This window comes from Hyposmocoma kahamanoa, unplaced genomic scaffold (genome assembly GCF_003589595.1).
Source record: "Hyposmocoma kahamanoa isolate Upper Pololo Valley unplaced genomic scaffold, ASM358959v1 79, whole genome shotgun sequence".
NCBI classification, from domain to species: domain Eukaryota; kingdom Metazoa; phylum Arthropoda; class Insecta; order Lepidoptera; family Cosmopterigidae; genus Hyposmocoma; species Hyposmocoma kahamanoa.
The window spans coordinates 8,364,398-8,381,922 of NW_020653993.1; the positions used below are offsets into that span (position 1 = coordinate 8,364,398).

General features: G+C 39.4%; 1 protein-coding gene across 1 annotated transcript; it reads left to right on the top strand.

The window, feature by feature from the left end:
* The first annotated feature begins 14,218 nt into the window (after positions 1-14,218).
* Positions 14,219-17,476, top strand: LOC113233541. Its single transcript, XM_026468663.1, has 3 exons — positions 14,219-15,025; positions 15,187-16,584; positions 16,778-17,476. The coding sequence occupies exons 1-3, from the start codon at positions 14,219-14,221 to the stop codon at positions 17,474-17,476; spliced, it is 2,904 nt and encodes a 967-aa protein (XP_026324448.1).
* Positions 17,477-17,525: the final 49 nt, after the last annotated feature.

Consider the following 17,525-nt stretch of genomic DNA (forward strand, 5'->3'; position numbering starts at 1 on the left):
ATATATATTATTTAGTAGCAATAGAGTGAAAGAGTTCGTCCAGGGAAGTACGATTATTGCGATTTAAAGCTCAGAATGGCACTTCAACTGCACGAATTATTGTCCTGTCACTTTGTATCATAAAAAATGAATTATCATGTAAATAGAGCGTTTGTAGTTAAAAAAACATGCAATCACGCATGTCGCGCTGCTACAGCGAATGACACTTGCAGGTCTTTAAACAACTAAATGTACTGCCACTCGCATGAATGTAGAGATATCTGCTCAGTTGTAGATAACCACGCACACTACTTTATAAAACGTAGTGATATATTACAGCGACGAACCAGACCCAATAATAAATATTTTATGTCAACCTCCATGCTTCCTTTTACATAGACATTTAGGTATTAGATAAACTCATTTATTATTTCCATTAAAGTTCCCAACAATTACACAATAAGCACAACGAGAAGTGAGCATGCCTACAGAAAAATAGGGAAGGTACTGTACGTGCACTCCGGGTGGTTCACCCGAGGCACTAGCCTCTTGAGAACCGAATGAAGTCAGTGACAACATCTGTACACTGGGTGATGCGGGGTCAGGACCTGAACGTAGAAGATCCTAGTGCTTGCTAACAGATTATGGTGCTCTTCTCGTATACCTTAAGGGTCAGTAAGGACACTATAATCAAAACTTATGAAGAAAGGAACGGGGATGTCCATTAAAGTGTACAATAATCTCCCAGACCACTTAAGGAATCACGATGTCAAAAAAGCTTTGTCGGCTTGTCTAATGGAGCACTGTTTTTATACAATTAGAGAGCTTCTTACAATTTAAGACATAAAATACTAATTATAGAATTTAAGGCATATAACGTAATGAAAATTTGCACACCACTATAGGTTGAATACTGTACTGTTAATAACTACAAAGGCTGTCCGAAAATTTGCGCAAGTAATTTTGGTATAGGGCTATGTGTGGTAAAGCAGGTCGGATAAATGACCTCCACGGCTTTGCTGGCACATTACTCTTTTCATAAAATTTTCGTTGACCGTTTTGCGTTTCCTGGTTCATGCGGTGGGAGGTCGTGGGCTTATTGGCATAAAGCTTCGAATGCAAAGTACCCCATAGAAAAAAGTGATGATTTGAGCGACCACTTCTGATTACCAAAACAGGTTGCATTGTTTCTCGTACTGTACGGCACGTGACACCATCTTGTTGAATCGATATCGATAAGGAGGACTGTCTATTTGACAGTTTTTTCGTTTACTAACTTTAATAAAGGTAAGATACTTATGTTATAATTAATATTAAACTGTTTTTTCTTTTTCAATTTTCGACCGTTTCTGCTGTATCAGAAAATTTAAAGAAAATACCTCATCAAGGTCCGGCTTCTTGGTGGTCGCTGGTCGATTCGTTTCCTGTAAATATTTATTGTTTATTACAAATATATATGGGCATATAAGGTTTTAAAAGTCATGGTTATTCAGTAAATAATTATCACTAATTACCACGTCTTACTGAAATCATACTGTAGTAAGAACGGACCATCGGGAAGATTCCCGATATTTCTGAACGTTGCATGGTTCTGGCTTGACTTTAGTTAAATATCGAAATATCGGGAAATTAATAGATGTGGAGGGAAACACTTCAATTTTAATTATAATTTAATTACAATGTTTGGCATTGCCGCCATCTTTAACCAGGGGTGTGATTCTTAAATTTTTAGGCTTATGTCTATTTCGACTTTTGTCGATTAACATGAAAGTCTAACGAAAAATGTCGATCGACTCCAAAATTGTAATTCTCATACACTTTAGACATAACTGTCGAGAGCCTGGAAATGTCGATAAGTTAGTGAATAACGATGACAGCATTGCGTTAGTGACACATTGAGAGGCAATTGACATCACATTGACATTTGTAGTCAGACACAACTGACAGTTTACTTAAAACACCTAATAATTATCTTCATTCGCTGCTCAATTTAAAATACTAGGTACTAACATAGTACAGGGGATCCTAGTTTGGGAGCTAAGCACATCCCTGTACCTCTTGTGTTCCCCCTTATTTTTACTTTTTTAACCAAAATTTACGTAAATGATAAACGACGAAATTTGCACTGAGTAACAACACAAGAAACCACGAATGAATCTATCAAAATAAAAGTCGATTGCCAAGTCGAATGCATGTTCACTAGTCGACAAGTCAACGAAATTGTCGAGTAAAAAATAATAGACAAAAGTCTATTGAGACTTGCACTAAACTTAGTATGTCTTAAGCTTAAAAACCAGTGCTTGCAATGCAAAATACACTCTTAGTACATTGTGTTTAATTAAGTTTAATGTGAGATTTCGTGTCGATAGATGTGGCGACACCCTCATCGTCTCCGAACCCAAACCTTTTTTTTTCCTGTATAATCGTGTATTTGTAAACATTAACGATAAATACAAAGGCGTAAAATACTTACCGGCATTGGCCAATATGGATCGAACTAAAAATAGAAAATCGAAACGTAGAAACAGCCATATTTTTTACTTTAGTTAGTTTCACAGTTTAATGACAAACGGCATTTTGCTTTGGGGTAATGTCGCCGATATTAATAGAATCTTTGCCCTGAAAAACGGTACAGTTAGGGAAGTTTACAAACTGGACATTTGAGAGAAAAATGTATACGCTTCTATAACAAGATTTCGGTTGATATTCATTTGCCACTTACGAGGTTTGACACTATCATGGAACAAAAACTTTATAAAATGACAAAAATCCATGGTAATTAACCCGTTTAGTTCTCGCAGATTGTCTTGATTTATAGACATTTGAAACAAATATTGTAATAGAGTTTCTTATTCATTCGTCTCAGCGGAATCTGTGTGACTAATGAGTAGTAGAGTTCAATTAATGAGACGATTTCAAACGTATGAAAAACCTAATATTTCTGCCCTCCGCTAGCTAAAACGCGGCAATTTTATGATATCTCAAACAATAATTTCGTTGAACATAAAAAAAACTATAACCCAGTTTTAGAACAATATCTTAGCTATTAGGGTAAGTGTCGTATGTCGAACGCATTAACTAAATTTAACTATTTTTAAATAGAGAATTTTGGGCTCCATCTTATGCTACTTCAAATGGATTTTTCACGACTTGTCACTTAATACAGCCGCGTTTTAGACAGTACACATGAAATTTCTTGAAAACCAAATAGTCTACGCCAATGCCGTAATATCTTGGGTGATTTGAATTACATTTTCTAAACGACCATTCTCGTATGCTGCGACATTTTCTCGGTTTAGACAAGTGTCGCATCCCTAATGTCTACAGCTCTGTATCAATAGAGATGCTAAGTTGAGAACTTGTGAAATATCTATGAATAATTACTACATATAATGTGCCAGAACTCAAACTAGTAAAATCCCTTAAAAATGAATCTATTTTTTCCGATTTTTTTTTATAAAAAATAAATACGCATTTGACTTCCATCTCACCTGATGGAAAGTGACGACGAGGTCAAGGATGTAACGTGCACACCTAAATAATGTCTATTCACTCTCGCCTTAAAAAGGCCTGAGTTATAGCTTTCGTATCGTATAGAGTAGTCATCGCGTCGTAATCATGTCGTAATAACAATTATATAATAATATAATAACGCACACACTCAACATAGCCCCACTAGGGAAACCCTGTGTCGCGGGTGCCATGGACACACACATAGACAACCACAAATTACACCCAAACTCACGAGAGAAATAAATGTAGGTCATACAAATATTTGTCCCGGCCCGGGAATCGAACCTGGGACCTCTGCATGGCAGTCCGGCATGGTAACCGTTCGGCCACGGAGGCAGTTAATATTATGATAATATTCATTAAAGATTACGAAGAAAGATGTCATTTAAGTTCCTATGATTATCTACATTTTTTAATATATATTTTTTATTGTATTTACGTCTATACATAGACTTTACTTTTTTAAATCGTCTCCTACGTTATGGGTTTTAATTAACTAACAATATTAGATGTTATTGACAATAATTTAATACGGCAATGTGCGGCTTTTTCATTTCACAGTAAAAAACGTTTTTGTACTTACACCGGGTGAAGGATTTCTGTGTTTTTGCAAGAACTCCTGAAAACGTTATAAGGTATTATTATTTTTGATTCAAAGATCGAATTACAAAGAAAAATCCCTTGGTATCGACTGGACTCAAAAGAGCATCTGTCGCCTCACCAACAATTTTTATTTGTATTTGTTCAATCTTTGCATCAAAAATAGTAAAACATCGTAATAAAACACATGTCATCATGATTTTCCATAAAAATAAAACGTTATGAATAAAAGGTAATAATAAAAATACCTTTTTTACAAATGTCATTTAATTTGTTTGAAAACTATTCTGCCATATCATTACTGTGACAACTGCGCTCCGATTGGCTAGCCCGAGTTCGTAACAATTGACGGGTGTCGTCAACTGTTTCACTTCAACTCGACCAGTTAATTTGAGCTTTGCTATAATGGATGAAAATTGCAAAATTACATATTTAATATTTAATTACCGATGAAATGTGATTCCGTTTGTTTTGTAATTAGATGTTTTGCTGTTTTTCCCACACCACCGAATAGCACGGCATTGTTAGAGATGTTATCTTTGTTACAATAAATACAGAATATTTTTATGGAATATACGGAGACGTACACACAGGTCAGTAGTTGGCCTGTCTATATTTCAGTGCAACCGGGAGTTGATATTTATAAGAGCTGTATCGCTAATGTGTTACCAGGAATACATGGCCCTTATTTCGTCTCTATTTCTGGTTATATACTCGATGGGTACTTCACATATTCCAATGATTTTTCTTATATCAACTGAACTAAATAGAACACGTATAGTACACGATAAACATTTTTAAATGGTTATAGTTTCGTTTGTAAAAAAAAAAATTCTGTAATAAAGCCAGGTCCCTGCCGCTCGATCTAAGCAAAATGAACCGTATTAGTACGGAAATAAATATTAATTCGAGCTGTATCAACTTTCAACGGAATGAAAGCTTGAACATTACTAATTTGTTATAATTATTAATAAAAAGATACACTCTATGTGTTTGTTGTCGGATCGGTGCATTTGGTTTTCGACGACTTTTTAGCCGTAGCGCCATCTATGAAAGTATTTCGTCACCCAGTTGAGTAACTTTCCAGCTACTATTACTAATTGTTCTCCGTCTGTCTGCTACATACCTTATTCTACAATATATTCACCACATAGCACGTTGAAGCACTGTGCTGAGCAGGTAATCACGGGCAAACTGACGACGAAGTTCTAAACGATGATGTGACCAGGTGACTGGAAATCTTACACGAGATATCGCAGTCTACCTAGCCCAAGTCCGAGGGAAATGGGGGTGAGCTATTGGTGGTGTTCCGTAGAGGGAATTGCTTCGATCCGGCTGGATTCGATTCAGTATACTAATATTAATTTAGTTTATTTAGTGTCTGATTGTGTTCTTATATATTTTTTTTTTAATATGGTTTTCTATATTTATGACAGACCATGGCAGAATATCAGCGAGGGCTATGTAATTAGCATAGTCCTCAGACGCTGAATCATGGACCCTTTTGACATGCTTCTTTTTTGCTTATTTGTTTTAACTTTTTTTTATAGTTATCATTATTTTTTCCTCTATTCTACATTGCTTTTTGTTGTATTTATGAACGAATTATTTAATATTTTATAATTGTTTGTATTTTATAATGTATTTTCATGTCAAGCAAAGACGATTTTATTTTTATTTTATTTTTTATTTGACGCTCTCCCAACAGAGCTACCTTATACCAGCATATCTTAGGAATCTTTCTATATGCTTGCTACAGATATTTGTTTTTAGTTTTTAACTATTTTTTTCCGTATCTGTGACAAATCTATGAAAATATAAATTATATTTCCAGTATCCAGTCTGAAGACCTATTATTATAGCCACTGTGACAGTAAAAGATGAAAGAGGATGGTACTGCTAGACACCCCTCTCCGATACCAAAAAAACATCTGTTTTGTACTAAATGTGTATTTCATTCAACCAAAATATATATAGTATTTAACAGGTTTAATTAGGACATCGCCAAAAAAATATTAATCTTTAGAATAACTTATTAAAAAAGGGATGTGTAACACTTACTTGAATGTTCACTTTAACCTAAAATTTTTAAATTGGAATTATGCATTGTTAAAAGCAAGACATCACTACGAACGTTTGAGCACAACGTCCGAGTCGTATCAATTCGGAATCCGAGAAATGACGGTCCGAAATGTCATAGGAATCACTTTATCTCTAGGTGTACATACAAGCGATATTCGTTTTTTCTCGGATTTGAATCGGACTTAGTGCACAAGCGACATCCGAAGTGGGTCCCAGTTTTCTAGATTTGTATAGTCTCGGATTAGGAATGAATATGATCGGATGGAGTGCGTGCTAAGGGCGCAAATTAGACGCTTGTAGAACACAAAATGGCGGGAATTTGAAGTGAAAGGACGCTTAAAGTTTTCAAATTTAAAATTTTCAATTAAGATTCTTTTGAGCTAGGTGTACCTGTACAATTTACTGATTGTTATACATATATAAGCAATGATATGACAACATTATGGAAAAGTTTCTATAAGAAGGGTCAAGATATAAAGGGAAGCATGCAAGAACAAATAACTAATAGGCCATGTTTTAAATTCAACATCTTTTATTAGCAAGTGAACTAAGTGATTTGAGTGAAAGTGAAAACATAAATAATTAGTCCCGCCGCTTAAACGCCTATTAAAAATTCCCAAAGTTCTTTTTACCATTCTACAAATACAAACACAATTGAAAATATTAATAAGAAATCTGGCTGAAAGGACTTGTATCCAAGCCAAAAATCTTAATAGAAAATGACACTTGCGCAGCTGCACCGCCACATTCGCGCTACGCGCATGCCACTTTTGCATTCACAATAAGTGAACTAATGCCGGGTTCACAAGTCTTTCACTTGCGTAACTCGCTTCCCGCATACGCAAAGATCTGTCGCGTACGCGCAGGTAGGACTGTTAATGAGTCCACGCGTCCAATAAAACCAAAACAACGACAAGGCGCCGCAAAAGACAGATTTCTACGCCGCGAGCCCGTCATAATGCCGTGTTTACGCTTAGGTAGGACTGTTCACGCTTGCTTGCGTTGGCTGGGCCAGATTCAAGGCGTAGAAATCTGCCTTCCTCGCAAAGGCGTTCACGAATCTTCCGCTTTGCGTTGCGGAGAGATATGCGCGCATGCGTGGCGCTTTGCCTTTGTTTTGGTTGTATAGGACGCGTGGACGCTGCTGCCTTGTGATTAGTCAGTGGTGCTGTCCTCCGCAGATGTTCCTTGTTGCTTGCGTGGTAATATCAAGCTTGCTAGATATCAAACTCACGCAACGCAGAGCAAGCGGCGCAAGCGAGCAGCTCGTGAACAGTCCTGCCTGCGCGTCCGCAACAGATCTGTACATATATGCGAAGCGACACACGCAAGCAAACGCTAGGGTAAGACTCGTGAACCCGGCTTAGGAACCCGGTATAAAAATTATTGAAACACTACAAGCGACTAATTCGATGACACCCTAAATTATTCATCGTATAGAACCTCCCTATATTACAACGTACCCACTTATTCGTTGCACTAAGTCGAAATGTCACGTGGAGTATTTTGCGGTCGAAAGGCGCTGCGATAAAACCAGCAGAACTACGCTAACATTTCGTAGTCAGGGGAGAAACCGTGATATTTCCTTTTTGGACAACCCTTTCATCCCCTTTGCGAGTGGAAAATCGTTTATAAATTCAATTTACATAAGTAGGTACACTTTACCTTTGGAGTAGTAGGCTTTATTTCTGCTTCTAGCTATAAAAAAATAAACTAGATAGATATTTTTTTTTAATCCTTAAACACTGAAAATATTATATTGTATTATTTTTTTGTACCTAATTTCGGTGGTAATTTTTACTATTTATATATTCTACATATTATCGTGAAGTACGTTTTATTTATATTCAAGTATGGTACCCTGCATATTATTTATTATTCCAAGATAGTAATAATTAAATCATAAAACTTCCACCGACATTAGGTAGAGAAAAATAACCTAAAAATTACCCAGCGTGAATATAAAAATACTAAAATTCCTATTTTATTTATTGATCTAAAAAAACATATATAAAATTATCGATTGAATAATCCTTTTTATTACTTTTTATAAGGAATGTTTTATCCAACCATAATTTGTTTTGAAATTATAACTACTACAATATTATATGAAATTATTCCACTAGTTTGTTATGACTGACGATGGCCGAGTGGCTCGCACACTTTGAGGTCACGGGTTCGATGCCCAATCGGGTCAATGCTGAAAACTACTAACTAACTAACTTTTCTATACTGTCTCGAGTTTGGATGTTTGTGGTGCTGTCGTTGTTTCCGATTCCATTATACAAGTACTTTTATTATCTTTATTATTTTTTCTAATTATTATATTCTCCGATTGTGAAAAATAAACATGCATAAACAATACGTAAAGCAATACCTCGTTACGCCCTTCTCTTAAAAGCTTTTTAGTATATTCCTGAAAAACAAATTAACTTAAAGTGAAAAATGTGCTCTGTTTAAATTAAGACTACCCCTTAGTCAAACATACAACCACGCGTTTTTCTGTTTTAAAATATCGCCATGACCGATAGGGGGCACTTGCTTGGCGTTATTAGCGACTTTGCTGGCAACACCGGAAATAATGTATAATCTTACCCGTATTTCGAATGCATCTTTAGGCCACTAAAAAAATGAAATAGCTTTAAGTTACTACATTTTTAACTGGATTTCATTTTGTCTTTTATTTTTAATAATATCAAGTAACAGAACGAACAAGTCGTGAGCCTGATGGTAAACTACACGCCAGTCCATAAAATTTGCAGTGCCACTCAGAGCTTTAAATCGTAAAGTGAACATAAGTGGACAAGTCCCATGTGTCTGTAATTTCACCAGCACCCTTACCCTTCAAAACTGGAGCACAGTAATACTGACATTACTGCTTGGCGGCAGAAATAGGTAAGGTGGCAGTACTTCCCTGGACGAACTCTTTCACAAAGAGGTCCACTGCTACTTTGTCTTTGGAGGACGTTATGATATCTTCAACTCACCTTGGAACATCGAACATTATTTTTGGCACAATATTGGAATTGCACGATTTCCTTCCGCATTCCCCTTTTCATCATCGGAGAACTACACATAGGCTGGGGTTCCAACCATATGTTCTGGATATTCCAAGTATTCGCACAAAATGTTTCTTTTCATCATTTATATAGCGAATGGCTATGGAGTGGAATTGTTCCCTGAACGGCATAATTTGGGCCTTTTCAAGGTGAGAGTGAATTGGCATTATTGAGATGTGTATGGTCCATCGTTGACTTCATCGACACTTTCACTTCTTTTAAGCGGTAATATGAACATTGTTGCTTTCCGGTTTTGAAGGGTAAGGGTGCTGGTGAAATGGCACATAGGACATGCCAACTTATGTCTCTAGGTGATGGGCGCTGCAGCAGGGTCCTTCAGATCTCTGCGATTTAAATTGCATTGCAATTGCTATGGACAGGCGTGTCCCTTACCATCAGGCGCACGACTTGTTCGTCTCACCACTTGGTATCATAAAAAATATATATTAGCGCACTTATTTTTCAATATTTTGTTTTTTCACCTCACTAGCTTGAAAAGGCTTCTTTCTCATTAGAAATCTTCACGCAAAAGCGCTCGTCAAGTTCGAATCTCAAAAACCTTTTCCACGCTAGCGTGTTTTTGAAAGTGAGGGTTTTTGAAATTCGAACTTGACTATAGACTGTGGTACACCATGGGTACACCTAACTTTTTCTTTCGACGAAAAAAAAACATAATGACATGTGTTATCGTTGTTGTACATTATTTATGTAATATAAATCCGTAGGCTTAGAATAATAACGCATAGAAACCTAGTCCGCACACGCTAAGTGAGGCAAATTAAAGCGCTCCCAATGGGCCTACACGAACGGGCGGGCCTTCAGTGCTCAAGGTGAACTTGCACCGCGAACAGCTTAAGAATTTTAGCTAAAAATGACGAAATGTGCGTTAAATGAGTGTAAAAATACGTCAGACAAACATAAAATAGATACATCACATTCCACAAGGAAGTAACGCGTTTCAACTTGTATTTTTATATAAATATTCACTAAAACCGAAAATTAACCTACTACTAAAACTAGCCTACATGAATTTGATTTTTGCCTCACTTGTGACTGTTCGTTTGATATGAAACTATCATTCTATGCGTTATTATTCTAAGTCCGTAGGTATATTTTATTCCAATTATTGATGAAATTGATAACTATAACTAATTTTGTTTATTAAGACTGACATTTGAATTAAGTATAACAAAATGATTATCACTAGTATCAGGTTCCTTACCACGGTATGACTTCTTTTTATTTTCCCTATATTTCGGAACGGTTGCACGCTCTATGGTCACGGGAAATATCGGGAAAATAAAAAGAAGTCATACCGTGGTAAGAAACCTAATACTAGTGATAATCATTAAGTATAACAACTTAGTTCAAATGTTTTTCTTTCATCTACTATTTTCAGCGAGGAAAATAGTGAGGTGAAAAATTGTGTGTTTCGCTCGGCAGCAAAATTGTTTTGCATCTCGTGCCTTGAAACCCTCGCTCACGATTCAAGACAAGCACTCTGGTCAAACAACAACATTGCAGCCTTGCATAACAAGTAACTATTTTTCTATTTACACAGTATGCCTACAATCTAAAAAGATTTATCAGTATTCGATATTTACATTTTTAATTGGTGGTTTTCCTTCGAAGTTTTTCTGGAAAAAATAACAAGGTAGAAATAAAAAACAAAATAGAAACCATTTATCCCTTGAATAATGAACACAGTACACATGTATTTTATAAAAAGAATAATACTGATAATGAAGATAATAATAATAATAATAACAAAGATTTAGAAGTAAATTCATACATATATAGAATACAAAGCGTGTGTGAAGTGCTGCCAAGGAAACCGTGATCAACTCAGCATGTTTCCGTCTCACTTAAGGAAACTCTTATAATTATTAACGCAAATATCGAACACAAAGAAAAATTCCTTTGATCTGACGGTAATGTCGAATCTGCGTCTGCGTCACCACATACCTTACGGGAACACGCTATTTGAATTTTTGAAGCAACTGAGGACTATCCACCTCACGATGAAACATAAAATTTTTATTGAATTGATATTCAAGTATATTTTGTGAAATTACTCTACTAGTTTGTAATAATTATTAATACAAAGATCGAACACTTAGAAAAAATTCCTTCGAGCCGGATTCGAACCGAGGTCTATTAAATCCTTGCCAGATGCTATGCCAACTAAGAATAATGATGTTTTTATATCATGATATTAAAATATCATGTATTCATTGAAAATCAAACTATTGATAGAGTTTAAAGCCGTTACACACTGTGACTTTACAGTCAGTAGCGATGTAAACGCGATGTAGTTGCTAATAGTTACCTTTACATACTTTACACACATAAAAATCACCGTGTGTGTCACTCCTACTACGGACGACGAAAATCATGTATGAGAAACAATAAATGAGACACCAGTAGTTAATGTCAAATGAAGTGGCAATGGCAGACGGTATAAGTCGCAGAACTGACAACCAATCAATTTGTAAGGTTCTCTCACGACGGCCACTATTATTTCTACCTTTATCATGGGACATAGGCAAATCCATTGAGGCTTAGGTAGGGATAACGGTAGGTTTATCAACGTAAATAGACTTTCAAGATACGTTACTATGACATGGGTGCTACTTACCTGTCTCTTTTCCAAATACTCCACCCATTGGTCGTACTAAATTATATTGAAATTATTAGTACGACATAACTTAAAAGATAGATATTCAACTTCTATACAAGCGACTTTTTAGCCACCATTATAGTAGTTTACGTGACTGTTACTTAATGAAAGGCATTAAAACACGAGTGTGGTTTGAGCTCAAGTAAGCACAACTATGTCTACAGTTGGCACGCGTGTGACGCTAACTAACCACTTCTTTATTCTGTGGGCTGGCATGTCCGCACATGAAGCGCTGTTGTGAATTGTATGCATCCAGCAGTGTCTATTGTGTACAATTTTGCACCCTTCTAATATTAGTATTAAATGAATTACTATAGTAGTCTATGTGACTGTTACATAATGAAAGGGATTAAAATACAAATGTCGGTTTATGAAACGAGCCGAGGTGTGTTTCATAAAAACATCACGCGAGTGTTTTAATGCCTAATTACGTACAGTTACAAGCTGCTTCAACTATACACATATTATAAGCTCTCTATGATATGTTCAGGAGCCGCATGTTATACCGGCGAAATGGCAGCAAAAAAAAACTTTTCTCACGTATGTCACGCAACCGTACTTTTTTTATATTTCATAGACAAACTAGAGTCGGCCCCAACTATCATATCGTTCGATATCAAGTAACGTGTGAAATGTGTGAAGATTGTGTACTAATGACATTTCATTTCGCATAAAACTTCATCTCGACTGATATTAGAATTGAGGTCGAATCAAAATGGTTTGTTTTTCAGATATGTTCGAAATTAATTTGTTATTAGATTATTGTATTAATTAAATTATTTTTAAATTTTATTATATTTAATTTGTTGTTAATTGCGGCAACTGTTGGAGTGCATGACTTTTATGACTTATGCAATAACAGATATGATAGTTCTGATATTATTAACAGTATATAATGTCAAGAAATGCAAAACTGTTTTAAAGTGACACTATCTCGGTTTGTAGTATAATATCTATAGTACTTATGTAAATGTAGACATATACTTTAGAATTAATTGAAATTCTAGTGAATTAAGTTAATTTAAGTGTCGAGCTTGTGGTGAAGGTGAGAAGGTGGGTAAACCACAAAGTTTTTATCTAGCAATAGAGAAGAGTTGTTTTTTTATAAAATTAGCTTGACATTGAATAATTAAAAACAAAAAAATAATCATGCCAGCACTAGTTAGTTCGCCTGTTGGGCTAGCACGGCAGGGTGCGACTCGCGCACCCGTTCCGCGGCCTCCTTTTGCGACATAACCTCTGCGCAAAAGGAGGCCACCGCCTCCCAGAGGACTCCTCGCTATCGAGCATGGCGGCAACCACGCTCGGCAGCGAGAGGTCCTGCCCTACAGTCCCCGTCAGAGTGCGGCGCTGCTCATCCCACCGGCTACACACCTCTAGGGTGTGCTGCGCGGTGTCATCCGCAGCGCCGCACTCGTGGCACGACGGGGACGGTTCCCTCCTCGCCACCTTGTGCAGGTAGTGACCGAAGCAGCCGTACGGGGAGAAGGCGAAGGCAGTTCGCTGCTCGCCTGATCCCCTAGTGAGACCAGCGGGCTCTGGACAGGGACTCCGGAGCCTGCATTGCACGGCCTCACTCGTCTGGGGAGCGGGTCGGAGGACAACCGACTCGCCCCTCCGTTGGCGCGGGAGCCCTGGCGTAAGCTAGGGTGGCCGGGCGGCGTCGTGGTGAATGTTCACTGATCTCACGGCGCCGACTCAACCGGCGAGAGGGAGTCCCCACATAACCCCTGAGTCTCCCTGGGCTTAGGGGTATCCATAAAGATTTCCCCCGTAAAAAAAAAAAAAAAAAAAGGGTGCGACTTGCACGAAAATGACATAAAGAGAATAATAGCCAATAAATAATGAGAAATCAACGTTTTGTAATCTTAATAATTATTACTATCTACATTTACAAACACACGATTGTACAAGAATTAGAGAAAACAATCTTGTTTACCGACTTTGAAACAAGAGGAAGTTCTTGTAGCTGCAAGTCATCCACGCATCCGCCGCGCTCAACGCGTCGGCGTGCACTGAACGGCGAGCGCGCGGCGGATCCTATTTATGCCTTCGCGCGCAGCCGCGCCGTAACATCTCTATGTACTACTTACTCAATTAGACTTGTACTATTTCTAAGATATACAAAAGTATATAAGTAGTAACATTCGTTGATTAAATGTCGAGCTACTCCAAGCCACACCAAGCTAGCAAGCCACAGCAATAGCCTTCGACTCCTGAACAACCAGCGTTTTATTTGCCTACCAGCAGCTACACAACAGGCTCCTAAATTGGTGACCCCGACGTGATACTACTTACCAGCAGTATGAGTGTAGGCAAGAACACACCGCCGCCCGAGAACGTGCCACCGCAGGAAGTTGGAGGAATTTCCTTATCTCTCAGGGTGCCGCCGTTTTGGCGCGACCGCCCCAGACTGTGGTTCATCAGTTTCGAAGCAGCGACACACGACCTTAAGAAAAGTCAAGCGCAGTTATCGCAGATGGTCATCGCGCAACTCGACAAAATGGACGTCGAGCAAATATCTGACTTACTGTACAACCCACCATCCGAAAGTCAGTATACTGTTCTGAAGGAACGGCTTATCTCCGTGTATGAAGAAAGTGAGGGACGTCAATTTCAAAAGCTACTTCAAGAGATGGAACTAGGTGACCAAAAGCCTACCCAACTACTCCGTCGTATGCGTAACCTGGCACGCGATAAAGTTCCTGACTCCACATTAAGGCTAATGTGGATGAACCATCTCCCACCGCACGTCCGTTCCGTTCTCGTCGTCAGCGACACCATCAGCAAGACCGCTGCGCTGGACGAATTAGCATTACTCGCAGATAAAATGCTAGAACAAAGCCACGAGATCTCTGCCGTATCCGCAGCACCGCCACCCACATCATCAGCAGCGCCCGCTCCACATCAATACGCCGATTCTCAATTCCTAGTAGAAGAAATTCGGAAACTATCACTAGAAATCGCCGAGTTAAAATCGTCGCAACGCAACCGCGCAGGCAACGAGCGACAGCCGCACTACGACCGGTTTTGCCGACGCCGCTCGCGCGACAGGCATGGCTCACCGTCTCGCTCCAACTCACGCGGCCGCAGAGCAGCGCTATCACTCGCAGTATGCTATTATCACAGACGTTTCGGAAGTGAAGCGCGAAGATGTACACTGCCGTGCACATTCTCCAGTGATAACATGAAGTCGGAAAACTAAACAATACGTTGGCTGCGGCGGAATCCAGCGTATTAAGCAAATCCTACCGCCTATTCGTCACTGATAAGAAAACAGGGCTCACATTTTTGGTTGACACGGGTGCAAACATATCCGTCATACCAAAAACAAAAGGATCCCATGCACAATCACTGCCATTCAAGCTGTTTGCCGCCAACAACACCGAGATTCCCACATATGGAGAGAAGACGCTCGAGTTAGACCTCAGTTTGAGAAGACCATACAAGTGGAAATTTATCGTCGCCGCAGTAAACAAACCAATCATTGGAGCCGATTTCCTACAGTACCACAATCTCATCGTGGACTTGAAAAGGAGACGCCTAATTGACAGCGTGACCACTTTAGCCGTCAACGTACCCTCACGCCTCACCAACATGCCTACAATAAGGAGCATCGACCATCGGCAAGCCTTCCACGACATATTAGCCGAATTCCCCGGTACGAGATTGTCATCAATGCAGTTGAACCCAAATCACACCGTTGAACACTACATCGAGACGACCGGAGCACCGCTATATGCTCGTGCACGACCACTACCACCGCACCGCTACGCCTCGGCTAGGAAAGAGTTCGAGAGCATGATGCAACAAGGATTGTGCCAGCCAAGCAAGAGCCCATGGGCAAGCCCTCTACACGTCGTTGCAAAGAAAAATGGTGATATACGAGTTTGTGGCGATTACCGTAAACTCAACACGGTAACTAAGCCTGACCGCTATCCCATACCACGACTACGCGACTTCACACATCTACTCAGCGCAAAAAAAATATTTTCTACGCTGGATCTCAACCGTGCCTACCAACAAATTCCAGTGGCCAAATCAGACATTGAGAAGACTGCAATCATCACACCGTTCGGTCTCTTCGAGTTTCCCCGCATGTGCCCCGGCCTCCGCAACGCAGGACAAACATTTCAACGGTTCATTCATCAAGTACTACGAGGACTCGATTTTACTTTCCCATTCGTCGACGATGTTCTCATCGCTTCTGAAAACGAAGAACAACACCGGCAGCATCTACGAGCAGTGCTGCAGCAATTTCAAGAATACGGTATTACCATAAACCCTTCCAAATGTGTCTTCGGCCAGCCAGAAGTGAAGTTCTTAGGCTACCTAGTGAATGAACAAGGAATTAAACCGCCGGAAGAAAAAATAGCTGCCATAGTACAATATCCAAAACCGACCACTGTAGAAGAGCTCCGACGTTTTCTCGGCATGGTGAATTATTACCGAGAAAATATTCCAAACGCCGCAACACTACAAGCTCCACTCAACTTATATTTACATCACTCGAAGAAGAAGGATAAAACTCCACTACAATGGAATACAGAAGCCTCGGAAGCATTCGAAAAATGTAAACAAAGTATTCAAGAAGCAGCACTTCTCGCTCACCCGCATCACGCCGTCCCACTCGCACTCATGTGTGACGCATCGAACTACAGTGCAGGCGCCGTACTACAACAATACGTCAAGGGCACTTGGCTATTTTTCAAAGAAATTTTCCGACGCACAAACGAAGTACAGTACCTACGACCGAGAGCTTTTAGCCATATATAGGGCGGTTAAGTATTTCCGCAAAACATTCGAGGGACGACATCTGATAATCTACACAGACCACAAGCCGTTAACCTACATGTTCACACAGGTCAATCACAACAATGAAACACCAAGACGCACGCGCCAAATCCTGTTCATTAGTGAATTCACATCGGACATAAGGAGCATCAGTGGCAACGATAACGTAGTGGCTGATGCCCTGTCAAGAATCGATGCAATCACTGCCCCTTCCACGTTTGACTACGAGCAACTCGCCCATGCGCAAGAAAAGGACAGCGATATACCTACGCTACTGTCGAATCAAAACCTACGCTTTAAGCTAATGCCACTACCATCATCGCCGAAGCTTATCCTCACAGGATGTTCGACACCTAACGCACGCCCGTACGTACCACCAGATCTCCGGTATTCTGCATTTAACGCGGTACACGGACTTTCTCACCCCGGTACTCGAACCACCCGCAAGCTCATGAAGGAAAGATTCTTTTGGCCTTCACTCAACGCGGACATCGGCAAGTGGACGAAAACCTGCGTCGCTTGCCAACGTGCAAAAATTCAACGGCACACAGCCAGCGAAGTTGCACCATTCCCGCCATCACACGATCGATTCTCTCACGTGCACATCGACATCGTCGGACCACTCCCAACATCCCCGCACGGTCACCGCTACCTTATCACTATGGTCGACCGCACAACGAGATGGCCTGAAGCTATACCATCGGAAGAGATGACAGCTGAAACGGTAGCCAAAGCTACCGTTTCAGCTGTCATCTCTTCAATTGTCTGAAGTCTCTGTTTCAAATGAAACTGTCATCTCACGTTACGGCTGCCCAGCG